Source organism: Phacochoerus africanus, chromosome 1 (genome assembly GCF_016906955.1).
Source record: "Phacochoerus africanus isolate WHEZ1 chromosome 1, ROS_Pafr_v1, whole genome shotgun sequence".
Taxonomy (NCBI): domain Eukaryota; kingdom Metazoa; phylum Chordata; class Mammalia; order Artiodactyla; family Suidae; genus Phacochoerus; species Phacochoerus africanus.
Genome location: NC_062544.1, coordinates 15,254,217 through 15,272,231, shown reverse-complemented (window position 1 = coordinate 15,272,231; position 18,015 = coordinate 15,254,217). Strand labels below are relative to the sequence as shown.

General features: G+C 41.3%; 1 protein-coding gene across 9 annotated transcripts in view; it reads left to right on the top strand.

The window, feature by feature from the left end:
- The window catches only part of EBF1 (EBF transcription factor 1), a 397,861-nt gene that overhangs the window by 279,960 nt on the left and 99,886 nt on the right, over positions 1–18,015 (top strand). For 5 of the 9 annotated variants that reach the window (XM_047779099.1, XM_047778931.1, XM_047779089.1 and 2 more), the window contains one exon: positions 16,171–16,304. In XM_047779099.1, coding sequence (XP_047635055.1) covers positions 16,171–16,304 — 134 coding nt within the window. The remainder of the gene's footprint in view (positions 1–16,170; positions 16,305–18,015) is intronic. The other 4 variants (XM_047779130.1, XM_047779017.1, XM_047778847.1 and 1 more) reach the window with 1 other exon arrangement.

Genomic DNA, 18,015 nt, shown 5'->3' with positions numbered 1-18,015 from the left:
GTTGAAACTGATGCTTGGGGGAGGGGAGGGGCAGGCAGGAACCAGCCAGGCCTAAAGACAGGAAGTGCTGGTACCTCCGGAAGGGGGTGGCTCTGTTTTCTCATCTGGCTGCTACCCTTCCTTCTAACCTTAACATCTGTCAGCAAGATCCACCTGGGCCCTTGCATGATTAGAGCCCAGTGCAGGGGCAGCTTACTGCTGTTAATTTTAACCCCTAAGAGAAGGAAGTGACTGCTGCTGGAAGGGGGACCAGATCAGCCTGGGAACCTGGATTCTGCACAGCCACTGTCTGATCCACTGAGGAGGCCCAGTGTGGGTGTAGTGGCCGATAATAACCTCTGGAAGACATCTCACCTTTTTTTCTTTTTGAGCTAGTCTGCTTAGTGCCTTGATATCTTAACAACACTGATGATTCTTCTTTAGTTCGTTTGCTTATTCATTCAGCATCCAGTCACTCATCCACTCACATTTTTATATTGCTAGGCTACCTTTTCTATTGGACAACAGGGATGCAAGGCTGAACAAGGCAGGCACAGTCGTTGACATTACGAGGCATAGAGTCATCTGTGTGCCTATTTATGTGGCAATGTTAATCAAATGATGGCACATAGAATTACTTAAATTGAAAGGATGGGAAGCACAATACAGAACTACAGACTGCTAAGAGAGCTTTACACGGAGCCAAGCCTGAAGAATCAAGGACACTTAAAATAAGAACTAGTAGGGCGTGCCCGTTGTGGCGCAGCAGAAACAAATCCGACTAGGAACCATGAGGTTGCGGGTTTGATCCCTGGCCTCGCTTAGTGGGTTAAGGATCCGGAGTTGCTGTGCGCTGTGGTGTAGGTCACAGACGCGGCTCACATCTGGCGTTGCTGTGGCTGTGTTGTAGGCCAGCAGCTGCAGCTCTCATTTGATCCCTAGCCTGGGAAGCCTCCACATGCCGAAGGTGCAGCCCTAAAAAGACAAAAGTCAAAAGTAAATAAATAAAATAAAATAAAATAAGAACAAGTAGCATTTTATCAAGCAAGGAGGAAGGAGCATTTTAAGCAGAGGGGAGAAAAAGCATGTCCATAATTCCATGTGGGATCAAAATCTTAGGAGCTTGGGGGAGAGCTGCTTGGAATGTGGGTTAGAAAAAATAAATAAATAAATAAAATAAAAATAAAAAAAAGGAATGTGGGTTAGGTCTGAGATCCATTTTTGAGAAAATAGATTTGGAAATTTTCGTAGGTTGCTTTTTCTTTTGGCCTGGAGAAGTGGGTCCAATGTATTTTCGTAATCACAGGCTAACAGAATTTTTGGCTCGGTAAAATGCTAGCTTTTAGACCAGTATTTCGAGTGATAGTGATTTAGCTCTTATGATAGCAGCCTTTGAGCATTTACAGCCCATTTGGTTTAACTGCTGAGCACTTTGTATCATCTCTCTTAATGCCTGTCACCACCATAGGAGGGCGCTACTATTATTCTCTTTATTTAGCAAATGAGGCCATCTTGCAAAAACTTGGTTGTGGCCAAAAAAAAAGTCAGATTTTTGTATCTGCAACATTTGGACCTCCAAGGAGCTGACACAGGCAGGCCGTCACCACCGTTCTTTCCCACTCTTTAGTCTTTGCCGATTCCCTCACGTTGGACTTGAGGGATGGAGAGAAATTCTCCTGCCATTTGATCATGTAATACAATTCCTGCTTCAATTGAAGCAAATTGACGACGTTACTCAAAGGCAAATTGAAAAGCCAGATCTGTGCTGAATCCCCAGGGTACGCTAGTTGGCATGTGCAGTGATATATGGGAAGGTGCTTTTCTGGGTTAAGATAAAAAATCCTGGTATCACGTCACGCTATCAGGGACCCCATCTCACTCTCCCTGTGCCAGGCTTGCAACTTGAAATACTCAGTGGACAGAAATGAAACTTTATAGAAATTAGGTGATCATCATCCTTATCAGATGAATATGATGCCATCAGCATGATCCTAGCATCCTCAGAGGAAAAAAAAAAAAAAAGAGATTTACCTGGAGAGGAGCAAGACAAAGTCCAAGGCATGGATTATAGGACTTTTCTGCCAGGCTGCCTTGGGCAGATTGGCTGGGAGATGACCTAGTAATTAAAATCCTGCTTAAACGTATGCTGCTGGTCAGTCATAACGAAGCCACCGACATGGGAAACCAGACGGTAACCAGAGAAGGAGAAGAAAAGTGAAACACAAAAGTAATACTGTCGAGCCCACAGGGTGCAGAAATAGAACTAAATTGGCCGAATGCTTATCTGACCACTAAGCATGAAAGCGGAACCCAAGGACTACTATATTTTTATCCCAATCTGTGAAATTAATATTTTATGTGTGAACATATGTTCCTGTGTTGCTGGCTTATTTAATTGACAGTTGCAATCAGCAGGATGCCAGTTGTTCAAACCTACTTTCTTTGCCCTTAGTTCTGGGGTGACGTGCACAGGAGAACTTGGGGAATAGAGGCATGGACAGTGTCAGGTTTGGGGCTTCTTCTCAACATATCCGTTTCTTTCGTCCACCTTGGGGCGCAGCAATAACCATGCCCAAAGACATACAAATAGCAGTAGACTCTGGCTGTTATTTAGAAGAATGATTCAAATTAATGTAGTTGATACAAATCGAGAACTTTCATTCTTCATTACACTTTGGCTACTTATCTTTTGAGCACAGTTGGGAAGGCAGTAGGTACTGAGCACCTACTATGTGCTGGCCTGGAGACAGATGCTTTTAGGTTACTATGGATGGGACAGTGGATGATGGAAATGTGTCCCAGCAATTCTGGTGTGTTTTGTGATTTCTTAGTAGAAGAGAAAAGATAGTTTGCTCATTCTTTGCTCAACTCTTCTGGTTGAGTCACCAAGCCAGCTGGGCTCTTCCAGTAACTATTATGTGCAACAAATCTATAAAGTCAGACCTCAGATTCCTCTACCTTTCAACTTTGGCCGAATCCTAGCAACTTTCCTAGTTTGGTTTAGCCAAAGCCTGCAGAATCCAGTCCTTGTTGCTCAAAGGAGAAAACAAAAGTTGAGGAAAATGTTAATAAGGCACTGTTTTAGGATAACCTTTGTAACCAGTAAACTTTTATTGTTTTCTTTATATGTGTAAAATTCTGTCATGAACACCACTGAGAGGGATAATGTCCAGACTGAAGATGAAATAAAAGTGGAGCTACTTTCCAGTTTAAAAATATAAGTTCTCAGAGCACTGCTGTCACTTATATTCGATGTTCAGTCTGTGTGTTTGGCCGTCCAACTTACAACAATAGAAGAGCATCTAAGCCTTGAAGTTCGGCAGTGTTTTCAGTGTTCCTGTGTTTAAATTGGCACCTGTAGTATTATATTAGGATGCCGGTTTTTGAACTTGGAAACAGAAGAAGGTAAAGAGAGATTTTACTATAATTCATATGTGGGCCTGAGTCTTAGGGGGAAAATAACTTTACTTGGAAATAGAGTAGTAATATTCTGCAAAGTTAATAAATATCCGCCCTCTATCTTGGGAATAAGGAATTTCACAACTAAGATTTTTACAGGACTTTGGCTGTGTTTACGTGATTGAAGTGAATATTTTCGCCAAACCGAGAAGAAATTTCAGATAACTCCCATAACCGAAGGGTAGTTGGGGTGTTTTAAATATCTGACTTTATCAACCTGTGTGGAGTCTCCAAGGCTCAAGTTCAAGTGTTTCTCCAAGATTCAGTTACCTCATCTGTAAAGTGGAATTTAAAATAACATCTCCTTGCTTCCACTTGGAATTGACACTAAGAATAATTGAGGTAATGTATGGGTAACCCCTTTGAAAACTTAACAGGGCTAGTTAATTATCAGGTAATGGTTAAGTGCAGAGGACTGTCTATCCAGTTAGTGAATGGAGGAGGTCCCTGCCTTGAAGGGCTATGTGGACTTTGGGTTGATTTGCATATGTGTATACATGCCTGGTTGTACACATACACACACGTATATCAAAATAAAAGTTCAAGGAAAAGTGCAGCAAGTGACCAATGAATGGGACAGATGTGAAGGATTTCACTGAAGGGTTATTGTTTTGAGGACTGGCTTAGAAACAATTTCCCAGGAAAGACCAGTCTTTTGGCAAAATACCATTTGAGTCGAAGTGAGTGGTATGACCTTCTTGAAAGAGAAATGGTGGAACTATGCAAAGCCTATTTGGAGACTGAATTTAGCGAGCCTGGCATCATGATCTTACATGCTTTTTCCCCATCTTCCTCCTTCTCCTGCAACTCATTTTCTTCATTCTGTTTCACATGCATTTATTGCTTCCTCTGTGCTGAGCTCTGTACACATAGATTAACTCAGTGGAACCTCACAGCAGTGGCATGAGATAGGTTCTCTTATACCTCTGATCTCCCATCTGAGTGGTAGAAACTGAGGCTTAAAAAAGGTGAAGGAAGTTGCCCAGAATGATAAGTGGAGAAGTGGAAAGTGAGCTCAGGCCTCTTGCATCTGGAGCCAGTTGTCCTAACTGCTGCGGAGCCTTTCCTCCGGTTTAGGAGACGTGGGGAATGATGCTGGAAGGGGAGAGCCAGCCAGACTCGTGAGGGTGGACTTGATCCTGTACACTAAGGGGAAGCAACAGAAAGCTTCTAGGAAGGGCAGTATCGCTTTGAAAGTGGGCCTCAGAGGAAGCTTAGGGTTTTGGTGTGTCAACAGGACTTAGAACAAAATTGACTATCTCATAGTAGAAACGAATCACAAACAGGCAGTTTTGAGTACTTGCTCTTTGCAGTCCAGCTAGAACAGCCTAGACCCCAAAGAATAATTTTTGCGGAAGCTGAGTCAGTCTAACATGGAGGTCCAATGAAAGTGGAGTTCGCACTCTTCTCTGCTCCTCTGTCTGGATGAGGTTGGTGATGCACATCCCGGTGCTTGTGACGTCACTGATCATCACCACGGAAACATCTGTGCTCTAACAAACATGGGAGTGCAGCATCACCGAATCTGTCAGGGAGGAGAGGAAACTGGCTCAAAATGATAAGATTCTCATAAAAGTTCACTCAAATACAGTAACAGCAGCAGCCTCGATCATGGAGAGAAATGTAAGCTGTACCGTTCTGAAAAGCACAGAGCAGGGGCTGTGTATTACTTAAGGTTAGGCAAGGTTGATTTCGAGATGCTGCTCACATTCAAGACACAGTTTCCTTAAAAAGTCACTCTCTATGCTGTCTTGCATGATGATGGGAGAAATCCTTCAGGAGCACAGAACTTGTCTCCCAAACTGCTTACAGAAAATCTTCTGCTAACTGGGGACTCCTTTGTTGTTCTGGGAGAGGGCTTGAACAATCGGAAGCACAAATGACAGGGGATGCGGTTTGTGTTTATTGTTTGATGAGTCAATGGCAGCATTAGTTGTGTAGTTACAAAAATTGATGGCTAAAAGATGACACTTAGCCCTCCTAAGTATTTATACAAGTGCGCACTGATGGATCAGATCATGGACTGAATCCAGCTCTAAGTCATATTTAGGTTTGGTTTGCGTGGTGCTTAAAGAAACAATGTATTTATTGCTTTATAATTAAAAATAAAGATTTTGTATATGAAAATATGAATGTACACATTTGCTTAATATTATGAAGAGCTGGTGGTGCCAGTAATGTTCCCACATTCTCAAATGGCACCAATTAGATTAAACCGAGAGGTAACGTCCCCTGAGAAGCAGAGTAGGAGATACACTCTACAGTTGGCCACACTCCCCACCTCTCCCATTGTGTCGCCCCTAGCCCATTTTTTTTTTTTACTTACCCTTCTGCCTGGCCCTGTGAGTTCTTGATTTTGTGATCACTGTTAGAGAGATTAGAGATGAATAGTTCGTAGCACAGTTCCTGGCCTACGGAGGGCCCCTGTAAATGGTAGCTCTAATGATTCTCTGTCCATTACAGGCTCAGTTATTTACACTTGAACATAGATCAGCGCTGTCCCATAGAACTTCCTGTGGTGATGGAAATGTCCTGTCTCCTTACTGTCCTGTATGATAGGCCCTAGTCATAAGTCACAGGTAGCCATTGACCACTTGAAATGTGGCTAGTTATACTATACCAAGAAAATTACTTCTATTTTTATTTAATTTTTTTAATGAAAAAAAATTAAATGACAACAGCTACATGTGGCCAGTGGCTACCATATTGGGCAAAAGAGATTTAAGGAATGGGGTTGAACATCTAGTGAAGTGTTCTTGTTTAGGAGAAAATGTGGAGGAGAGATACTAGGGCTGTATGTGTGAGCATGTTCATTTTGGAAGCGGTGACTTATAGTGGGCTTCCTCAGGCTAGCTTCACTTGCTCCCAGAAAGAGGATCACCTCTTTTCACCTGACTAGAATTCTTGTCAATTTAAGGAGCCAAATACATATGTTCTATGAGACGTTGTATGTACATTCATAGCAATAAGCCTAAGTCATCTTAGCTTGAGTGGGAAGTTTCGCTTCTCTCTGCCCCTTGACTGTCCACTTAAGGGTGCTATGTAAATATAACAATCAGACCTAGTGGAGAAAAGCCTACATTTTTGATGAGCAGCTCGCCTCTGCCATTTATGATGGCATAGAGCCAGGAGCTAGAGTTACCAAGGGAACTGTATAGAAAGCCAACAGGGCCCTGCTTGATTGCTGGTGGGGTCCTGTCTTCTGAGGGCTGGGGCTCCATGGGCTGCTGGCTTTTGTGTTTCCCTCCCAACCATATATCCATCACATCCAACGACCCACCACATGGCCATAACCCAGCCACAAAGTACGATTCTTATAGATCCCTCTTATTCGTTCATTTGCACTGGGGTTTGCTTCCCCGAGCCCAGCAGCCAGAGCCCTCCTCTTTCCCTGTCACAGGATTGGAAACCCCAGAACCATCTCCCAGGCTCAGGCCCTTTGGCAATTTACTGGCCTCTGTCCTGCAACTTGCCCCAAGCCAGCTTTTCCAGCTGAGAAATGAGGAACTTCCTTGCTTCTGAGGATGCATGCATAGGAGCGCAAAACAAGCCTCAACCTGTTTCATTGAAGAGGGAGCTCGAGATACAAACCCCCTCCCCTGAAAAAAGACTCCTTAAAAACAGAGAAAATCTAATCAGCATAATAGAAATGGCTGCTATAGCTAATGTTATCAAACAGTGACTAATACCAAACCCCTTGTAAGGAGAGTAAGAACTCAACATACATGAATATATTCTGCTTGGATCATTCATCCAGTTGGAATTACATGTCATCTGTTCTTATAGTCAGAATCTGCAGAAAGGATACAGGTCTTCCTTTTCCATCTTTAACTGCAAACATCAATGTAAACTCCTATTTGGACAGTGAATCGAGGAAGTCCTAGAATTCAATAGGAGGAGTGAGACAAAGCCCTCTTACAAAAGTGATTCTACATACTTTTAAATTCCTTCTTAGGAAATTTGTTTTTGCAAAAAAAATGTTTTCTACAAAAAGACCAAGCTGATATCAACTGAAACTAACTAGTGACAGGTTAAATCTCTGCACATATTTCTGTTTTTAATGGGAAATTTTGTCCAGCTCCCAGACACAAGGAGGCTAAAAATTCATATTCAGATAAGGAAAGGCAAACCTTGGAGAACAGATGGAGCAGAGTTCAGCATAAAGGTTTAATCCTATCAGGCCGATTCCTGTATGACCATCTGGATAATCCGGCACACACATTCAAGTCCTGTTAAAAATACGGCTCCAGCCAAGATTAACGTCACAGATTTTCCACTAGACTTGCTCATATTTGACTTTATGATTTTCCAGGCCCAAGAAGATTGCTTGCAAATAAAGACTTGAGGATTCTGTGAAGAAGCAGTGACATTTTTTTTTTAAACCTAAAAATTGTTTCCTCTTTTCACAATATTGGGTGTCCATTTTTGGAAAGTTATTTTCATTTCTCTTTTTTTCTCAGACTTTCCTATCTAGAACTTTTCAGGATAATCAGGAGAATTGGGCTAAAAATAATTTCGTGTGTGAAAGTTCTCCTCGTCAGGAAGAAAAGAGTTATTTACTATTGTGTAATCAGTGGCAAGTGAATTTACTATTGTTGCAACAAATATCACAATTGGATCCATGAATAATTCATTTTGAGGACGCTCCCACCCTCCACAATAATTTTCTCCATTGCTTTGCAAAGGAGTGGCTGACAATCATAGAACAAGACAAAAAAAAAAAAAAAGAAAAGAAAAGAAAAAAAGAAAGAAACTGATGGCATCATTTGCTAGCTGCTCTAGGATTAATATTTTGTACATTTTAATTGTGGATTTGGCAAATCAAACTTGAATTGGTGAGTACATTCTCACTGCTTGGATTTATAAAATTCTGAGCTCCCGAAGTGTTTTTAACAAACAATTTTTGCATATTATGAAACAATGCTGTGTTGAGTGTCATTAAATCAAAAAGCCTTCAGTAAGTCTTTAAAGTGCAATTTAGAAGTTACAGGTACATCAAAATGTCAAGATTTTTCACTGCTAAATTGTTAAATAACTCTGTGCAGTAAACCTGCACAGAGTTCTGGCTCTCGGATAGATAGACAAACTCAGAAATCCAAAAGTGCTTGTCCTCGAATGGTTGGGTTACCAGGTTGTCACACCAGAATTTCTGTCCTTCCCTTGTTCAGATCTGTGTCCCGTGAGTGTAGAGGAATTTTGCTCGTTCAGAATAGAATAAGAAATCTGAAGAATAAACAGGAGGTAGATAGCATTTGAGCTTGCTCTGACTTTAGCAAAAGGCATTGTTTGGAACTGAGCCGTGGTGCTGTTTATAGACACCTAGATAGCCCTGCTAGGTGAACTCTGCCTTAACATAGATGGATACTGGATCTATGTTTCCTTCTCTCAACTATGAATTTTCCTTTTCTTGTTTTCTCTGAGAGCCATGAATGTTGTCGAAGCAAAGGGCTTTCTTGCCAAACGAAATCACTTTGGAATAAAGGATGCGAAACCCTTGAAAATTTTGATTTTCTCGTTTAATATTTAAGAGGTTTAATTGCATCTGGGGTTGAGAAATACCTAAATCATGGGTTGTATTTCTCGTCAAGGTGACAAACACACCATCACACACAAACACACATACAGGGGGAGAGAGAGGGAGAGAGAAAGGCTGCTTTGCATCTATAGCACATGTTGTTTTGTTTTTTTCTCCCCCCATGTAATATCTAGACGTGCTAGTGGATGGGGCCATAAATGCAGACAAGTAACCAAACCAAGCTAAATAAAACCCTTATAAACAATCAAATGCTTAACTTCATGGAGCAATTACTAGAGAAAATAAAGGAAGGCAGAAATAAATCTGGTAACTCAAGTTAAAAGTAAGAACATAACCATCACAAAGACTGCTTCCTTGTGAGTGAGGAAACAATCAAATAGGTGTATTCATCTGTTTATTAGTCGATTAGGAGTCTGTGGTGAGGTTAGCATTCTGAAAGTGAAGTTTGTATCCTATGGTCTAGGGTTCAGGTCAGACATAACTGCTACTGGTTTCTAAGGCTTCCAGTTGCCAGGTGGGTGGGTGAGCTCAGAGTAGATCTACCTCCTGTGCGTGGTGAAAATACACAGGGCTAGGCTTCCTGTAGGGTCACACCCTCCGTTTGCCCCCTTTCCTGGCCAGTAGCTACCAGTTGTTAGGATCAAAGAATGCAGGTGTTGCTGCTGAGAGCAGTCAGGAAAGTCATCATTTCACTTAGAAAAAAAAAAAAACAAACCCACAGCAAAAACAATAGTTCCGATTAAACAGGAAGGGCACATTCTGTGCGCTGAGTCCAAGTGGGGGTGCTTTGTGTCCCTATTAGTCTGTGAAACAGGCTTGCTCCCAAGCACAGCCTCACAAAAATCAAGTAGATAACAAGGGTGAAAGGCCTGAGATTTTATGAGGTCACAAGTGTCCCAAAGAAATGAGCTGAGCTCATGGGTTTCTCAACATTTTCTGCCAAGTCTCCAGAATTTGGGACAATAACATTAAAGTTAATTCCTCATTTTTGAAAAGATTGCTATTAATATTCATTCCAGGCAAATGAGAACTCCCCCCCACCCCCCACCAAACATTCTACTTTGTAAATACTGAGGCCAAATCCACCTCTTCAGTAAACTTAGCTATGTTAGCAAGTCGCTGAATTGGCACTTCCTATGAAAGTTTTGCAATATACTTCATGACCCGAAATAGTGAGACTATGGTGTATTCTAGTAGATAAATAAACTCTGGTTAATGGGGAACTGATGCTGACAATAATTATTATAGTAGCAACTAGCATCCTATGTGCCTGGCCCATAGTGAAACAGCAAAACCCAAGTAGGCACTTTGTGAAATGTGTCTGGGGTCTATGAAGTGGGTACCTATGTGGGCACTACTGCTGAGAGTGAGTAAATGACTGCTTCAGGGTTGCCCTGTGTGGCAGATGTGGAATTTGAACAGCTGGAGCTCTTGCCCGTTTTCAGATGTGCTCATACTCTGATTGTGAAAGTCAGCTTCACACAACTGCATCGTTCTGTCTTTACTCAGAAGCCAGTAAGGGCCGGTGTCGGCATCTTCTCCTCCCCCGTGAGCATTAGTACCTGCTCTGTAGAAATGCTCACACATAGAGAGTTCTGGTTAATAGAATTCTGGAAAAGGAGGGTTTCCACTTTTTTTTTTTCATGTACCATGCATAACAGAGATGGAAAATAACCCTGTATACACTTAAGTGGAATGTTAAGATTTAGAATGGGATTTGAACATTTCTAAATCTGTGCCTTTGACCAACAGATTGAATGTTGCTTCCCCATGGTATTTAAATACAGGAATGGAGAAAAGAGCCAAACAGCACATCACTAAGGAGGTTTCCATAATGGGACATCAGCTGTCAGAAAGGCCTCATTTGGGGGGTAAGAGATGATAAATGCTACACCTGGGTCGTCTGGACAGCTACCCCCAACAAGTGTGGTATTGATCACAGCACAAAGAGATTGCAGAGGCAGAAGTAAGAGCAGCCCCAGGACCCTGCTGATAGCTGCACACACCACTAATTCACCTCAATGGGCAGGCACCTCTGAGCTCAATTAACCCTTATTCCCAAGGCCACCCATAAACCCCGAGGTAAACAGGGCTCTCCTGGCCTTTGCTTTCTCTCAATGAAATAGATCATTTCTATTGGAGGCTGAGGTGTGATTCCAGCTTATAAATTCACCTGGTACTTCCAATATGGGTGAGCCAGCCCTCGAATCTTGTAACACTGATTCTGTGAATGAGAAAATTTCCAGCTGCTGAGGCCATCCATGATTTCTTCTGCCTTCCGTGGCCAGTGGAAAGAAATATAAATGCTTTGGAGGTAGGGCCGGTGATAGAATTGTCCCCGGGTGCAATTGTCTGCACACGGAACATTAGTTGTTTAATATGTACTGGAAGCTGAATGATTTCTTTCTTTCACCTTTTTTTTTTCTCTTTTCCTCATTCTTCCCTCTCTTTTCCTTTTCACCACAACCATTGTGCAGAAGCAAATTGGAAATCTGGTAATTAGGCCCTGACTCACGGTGTAGTATTAGCGTCCCGAGCCAAAGTTCAACACCCTGAAATGAAATTTAAACCAATTAATCTGTTAGATTTTTATCGCTTGTCCGTGTTTTCTCAGCAATTCCCCCAGCACGTGGCCTTTGATCAACTCTCATACAAACGCTAAAATGTGTGCCTGCTGCTTGCAAGATGGGAATGACATTAACATGGTACTCAGAAAACAATCAGAGCAGAGGAGCCCTCAAACAGGCAGGGCATAGTAATATTTAATAAAAGCGCACACATAATCTTCAGAATTAGCATTTTGTGCCTTGCAGTACCTTTGGGAGAAGAGCTTTTATTTGTGGAGTGATCATTATTATAACAAAGAAGAGCTACCTAATAATTTCCACTTTAACTCTGCCATGTGCCACGAGCATTTCAGAGCCATTATGCTAAACTGTGGCGGTGTAATCATGCTATTGTCGTACTTGGAAGGGGGGGGAATCTCCTTTACTTGGGTGGCTGATGGGGGTGGGAGGAGAGGTTAAAAAAGAGAAAAGAAAGAAAAACCAACCCAAAGTTTTATTTTTAATGAGATTTAGAACCAGGAATTGGCTTCCTGTCCTTGGGGATACCCACAGTGTGAAAATTCATTGGTGAGGGAGAATCTTTTATTAATTAAATCAAGATTTGGCGGGTAAAAGTGGTTTTGTATTCAAATCCACCCCCTTCTCCATTGCATAATATTTTCTTGGAGATAGGATTTTATTGATTATTACACTCCTGGGCTGGATTGAACTCTTTCGTGAATCTGTTCATCTTCAGACTTCACTGAATACAGCCCCTGTGACTGTTAGAAAATATCTTCCCTCTGCATCTCCCTGGATATCTTGAGTGAAAGAAAAACAAGTCCTGGGCAGCTGCAGACTTCCTCTGAGCTCGGAGAAAACATACCCAAAAAGAAGAGGGAAGGGGAGGCTTAGGGTTTGTTAGCACATCCATCCGGTTTTTTAAAAAATTAGTATCAGTTATTTGCTCTAAAAACTACAACCTGTATCTCTCACAGAATGAGATCCTCTGCTGCAATTTATTTTTTATTAAAATGTATTAGCTTATTATGTGCCCACTGGAAAAATTCCAACCATACAGATATAGTTCATAGGAAATTTAACAGTCTCCCTTCTCTTTCAACCTCATTCTGGTCACCTTCCTTTTTCCTATGGACCTACTGGGGACAGTTGGTGTCTATCCTTCCAGACCTTTGTCTGTCACACCTTCTCACACTCATGCATACAGTCTCATTTGTGTCATTTTTTGATTTAATAGGATCATGCTATTCATTATTCTGTAACTCGCTTTTTTTTTTTTACTTACTAACAGACTTTGACATCTTTCCACATCAGTTTATAGAATTTTTTTCATCCATTCTAATGACACTCTGCATATCTCATAGTATGGTTGTACCATAATTTATTTAACCACTCCCTTATTGGGGGGCACTTAGACTCTTGAACTTTTTAGTGTCAATACTGCAGTGAAATTTGGGTACCAGTAGTTTTAGGCGCATTAGCAAGTAATTCTTGGGCTGCTTTCATTCCAGCAAGTTTGTTAATGACTAAGGTAAAAATGTAAGATGGTGACCTATGAGTTATATCTAAGTCCATGAACTTTTTTTAGCCTACACATTAAAAAAATTGAATTAGTTGCCAGCATTTAAAGATTGAGACATTTCACATAAAACTCTGGGTTCCTGGCTTCTTTCAAAAGATTAGAAGACCAGATCACAGTGGCCTGCATTTATGTGGAGATACCACAGGCTGGAGCCTCCCCTGTTCAGTCTCAGCAGCCAGCCATCCATCTCATGCTTATTCCGAGACCCTGCGCTACTGTATTAATTTGTGTTTTTTGCCTTGGCCTCTGTGGATCTGTTCCTAACAACTGCTCTTGGGCCTGATCCATTTAGCTAGTCAGTGTTTTCTATATTGCATTCTTGACATTTTAGGGTTTTTCATTTGGCAGACTATCTCATGCATTATTGGGTACTTAGCATCCTTGACTTCCAGGTACTAAATGCTAGTGACATCCCGTTCCCATCCCTCTCTCTCAGTGGGATAACCCATGATTTCTTTTGATTTTCCAATCTTCCCAGTGGAGGGATACAACAGAGCTTCCTCTCAAGACTGCTATGACCCATATTTTAGGAACATCTTTGGAACCCTTAGAGGTCTCAACTTAGAAAGGGCTGCCTGATTTACTTGTTCTAGGACTGGCATCTAGTCCCTAAGCAGGGATAGTGGATTGTGTTGAGCATAGAGGTAGGATGGATAGAGGGGTGTCACTCTTTTCCTTTAGTTTTTCCTCCAAGGCTTTCTTTTTTTCCCCTCCAAAAATGACTAAGAAGGTGGTATCATATATTCCTTCCTCACCAGCTTTTCTCTAGAACTTTGATGTTCACTTATCTCTGACTAGTTGACATGTTACTTTGTTTCTGGATGGTTGGAAACATTATCACTTTCCATAGGAAATGTTTGAAAGCATACACATGCATCTATACGGATATGTACTTACACACCTTCTGTATCCTACAAAGAGAAAATGGAAAAGAGAGCTGGGCTCAAGTCTAAAATTGGCAGTTCTTGACCTTGCTATTATAACTTCTTTACTGTAGTAGGGCCTCTCAAAGATACATCAACACCCCCCTTTGCCTCCTTTTTGTGAAATGATGAGAAAGCCGGGAGAAGCCCATATTTAATTAGAGAAATATGCTTGTATGATTAAAGAAATAAAATTAAAAAAAAGAAATCCCAAAGCTAATACAAATAATAAACACCAAGATTATTTTTTGGTTTATGAGGGTAATCACAGGGTCAGTGTTTAATGAAACCATTGGTTCTCACACTTTGCTGTCAGGCAGGACTCTTTCAAGACCAATTCAGTTAGCCAGTGTCCTATTCTTCTCAGAAATAGCCAGGGACTCAGTAACACCTTTTCTGTTCCACTCTAGCAATGAAATACTTGCACCAAGTGAGAAATTAAGAATTATGATTTTGAGACATTAACTGGAATGTTTCCAAACTTCTTGTATTTTAAGAATTTTATATAGTTGTTAAATGTAATTTATCTCCCTTATAAACTGCTTGGAATCAGACACGATACTCTACCTCTGGTTAGGGAGTATTCAGTCATGCATTTCAATATGGTTACTTATAAAGAAAGATTTTAAGAACAAGTCCTATGTCTGGGGCACATTGATCACAATTTTTATGTGTGTTAAAAAACTGGATAAGAATTTTCAAGTTATGAATCATTTACATTTTCTTGATTAATTATTTTGTTTTGGGGAGAAAGTGGAGGAGAGAAAATGCATCTGAACTGCCCAGTTTTACTTGTAAATGCATTGCTGTGATTTCAGCCAACATGAAATGTTTAGTTTGGAGATTTCCAAATTTCTCTGTGCAATTTTATAAGATTAATTTGAATCAAAACCAAGCCCATTCTACTTGTTTGTGTGGTGGCACGTGAGCGATGGTCCCCCCGGGCCGAGCTTAATATTTTCTTTTCTTCTTGCAAAAGTTAAAGCATGATATTTTGCCAAATTTGACAAAGTCCAATAACTTTTTGCCAGTTCTTTTTTTTTTTCCCATTAAAATGAACTGGTGCTCTCATTGGCTTCAATACTTGGAAAGTCAGTCCAGGGTACTTAATAAACTTTTTATTAAAGAAGAGGGTCTCATTTTCTCTCCTGACACAGTACCTCCTTTGCTTTAGAATTTTGCTTTGTTCCTGTTCATAAAAGTGATCGTGAAAAATAGCAGCATGGCATCATGGAGTTAAAAATCCTTGGTGACACGAAAGTACTCTCTGAGAGATTTCAAAACCTACAATTACGTTTATGCCCAGCATTTCTATTGAAGTCACGCCATGCTCATCAGGCAAACCACCTCCAGTCTGCTTGGAATCACAGTACTTGCAAATTATTTCCCATCTCCAAGGGCCATTTATAATGGAAAGAGGAGATAGGAAGTTTTGAAAAAGTCAGTTCTTGGGTTTTATGCCTGGGAATGACAACAAAGCAAAGGTCATGGGACTTTCTGTGGTTCAGCCCTGACTCAGCTATTTGGTTACATAATTCACCCTGATTGACCTGCATACTTTGTGTCTATAAAATGGGATCCATGACATTTATTGAAAGAATCTTAATGATTTTTAATCAGGAGTGTTGCTCCGTTAATATGACAGACAGAATGCATGGAACAAGAATGATGTTCTGCTCCAACCTCCTCTCTTTCTTCCCTTCCCCTTGGACAGCAGTGTTTATCTAAAAATGTATGAGTTTTCTTTTCAGGAGATACATGTAATTACGAAGCAATTTTATAAGATTTCTGGTATGTTCTAAAAAGTCACCCGTTTAAAAAAAAATCTTCAGCATTTCCTAAATTAAATTTTGCTTTTATGGTTTATGTCATCAGACATCAGGTTTGAAAAAGATTTGGGTAAAATATAGGTATCTTCATAGAAACAATGAAAAGAATGCTTTTAAAAACTGAAATGGCACCCTGAGGGTTCGGGTCCTAATGTGACTAGGAAATGCTGAGATCTTGAGGGACTTTCTGTGCGTGAAAAGATAAAAGATTTTTTTTTTCTTTTTCTCAAGTCTCCCATCATTAAAGTTTGGTTCTAACGGCAGACTCCTTCTCTTTTTCATGTGTGTTGAAAAGCAGCTACTCCCTGTATCAAAGCCATCAGCCCGAGTGAAGGATGGACCACGGGAGGTGCGACTGTGATCATCATAGGGGACAATTTCTTTGATGGGTTACAGGTCATATTCGGTACCATGCTGGTCTGGAGTGAGGTAGGTGTTGTCTGAACATTAATATCTAATAGCTTGGTCTAGTTGAGGATACTGTCTACACTTGAATTTCTAATACGAGGTGTAGAATTTAGTGGTGCCACTCTGGGTGGGCCAGCTCCAGGACTCTGCAGGACTCTGGAAACTAGGAAAGATGGGTTGGGTTAACCAGGAGACATCACTTTCTACTGGAATGACGTCTACCCACTGGCCCATAAGCACCAGGAGAGCTTCTGTTTTGTCATTTATCCTCATGGGCTAGCCATGGAGTGGAGGTGCTAACTGGGAGTTGGAAAGGAGATGCAAAGTCACAAAATATATAGGCAAAGCTCTACTCAAACCTTTAACGAAGTAGTAATCTGTGAGTATTTGTCGATGGAGTCTATGGTAGGCCCATCTTCAAGGAGCACCATTCATGTGACAGTAATAATCCCAGGGGTAGGTGGTTCTCCACTCATTCTGTGACTCTTCGTCACAGGGCTTCTTTCAGCCCTAGGAATTTATAACACTCAGGCATCCCAGTGTGGGACTCCAACCATATGAAAATGACCACATTTTGTTTTTGCATTACTTTCCAAGCACTGTGATTATTATTTTAACCTGCCAGTTTAGCAGGCTTGTCTGGCAATAATCAACATTAGCTCAAGATTACAAAACATCAAGTTCCCGTCATGGCTCAATGGTTAACAAATCTGACTAGGGACCATGAGGTTGTGGGTTTGATCCCTGGCCTCACTCAGTGGGCTAAGGATCCGGTGTTGCCCTGAGCTGTGTTAAAGGTTGAAGATGCAGCTCAGATCCCATGTTGCTGTGTGTGGTGTAGGCTGGTGGCTATAGCTCCAATTGGACCCCTAGCCTGGGAACCTCCAGCCCTAGAAAAGGCAGAAAAAAAAAAAAGCTTACAAAAGACAAATATCACCATTATATAGAAGCCATGGCAAACTTGCCTTTGCTTTTAACTTTGGAACCTTGATTTCTTAGCCAGCATGCCCAGAGCCCCTTTTCTTTCACCTTCCCAAAATTTAGAGTGAAAGCAATGTTAGGGCTGCCAAATACCACTGAACTCCTTTATCTCACACACTTCACAAGTGTTATCAAATCGCTCAAGTTTACTGAGACTGACTCTACGTCAGGCACTGTGCTGAACTCTTGACAGAGATCATCTGCATCTTTCCTCCACACCTCGAGGTCAGTATACTCAGTGTGTATCTTTTCCTGATAGATACTGAGGCTGAGAGAGATACAATCACATAACCCAAAAGTAGCCACCCAGAGCCCCTGGAGTGTGAGCGAAGTGTATGTGGTCACACAAAGAAGTCAGTAGTAGCAGCACTGGAGCTAGAACTCGGATTTTCTATTTGCATTTCTAATTGTCCTCCCCTGACACCACCATTCAGTGCATCCAGATATTTTGATTGTGTTTCCTCTGTAGAGAGGCCAACAAGATAAACAGAAAGTTCAGAGTTGGATGGTTGAGTATGTTTATCTTACCACAGCAGAGCCTGGCCTTCTTTTTAAGCCTTCTCTGTGCACATCCCACTGCCAGTAACCTCTCCAGAAAGCCCCTTGCCCACTTGAGCTGCCGATGCCTTTGTATCTCCCATGCAGCCAACCAGCGATATGCACTTGGCCAAAGAATCACAGCTCCCCTAAAAAGCTGAATCAGAGGTGGACTTAGTCCACCAAACTCATTGTTGTCTGAGTTGGAATATCC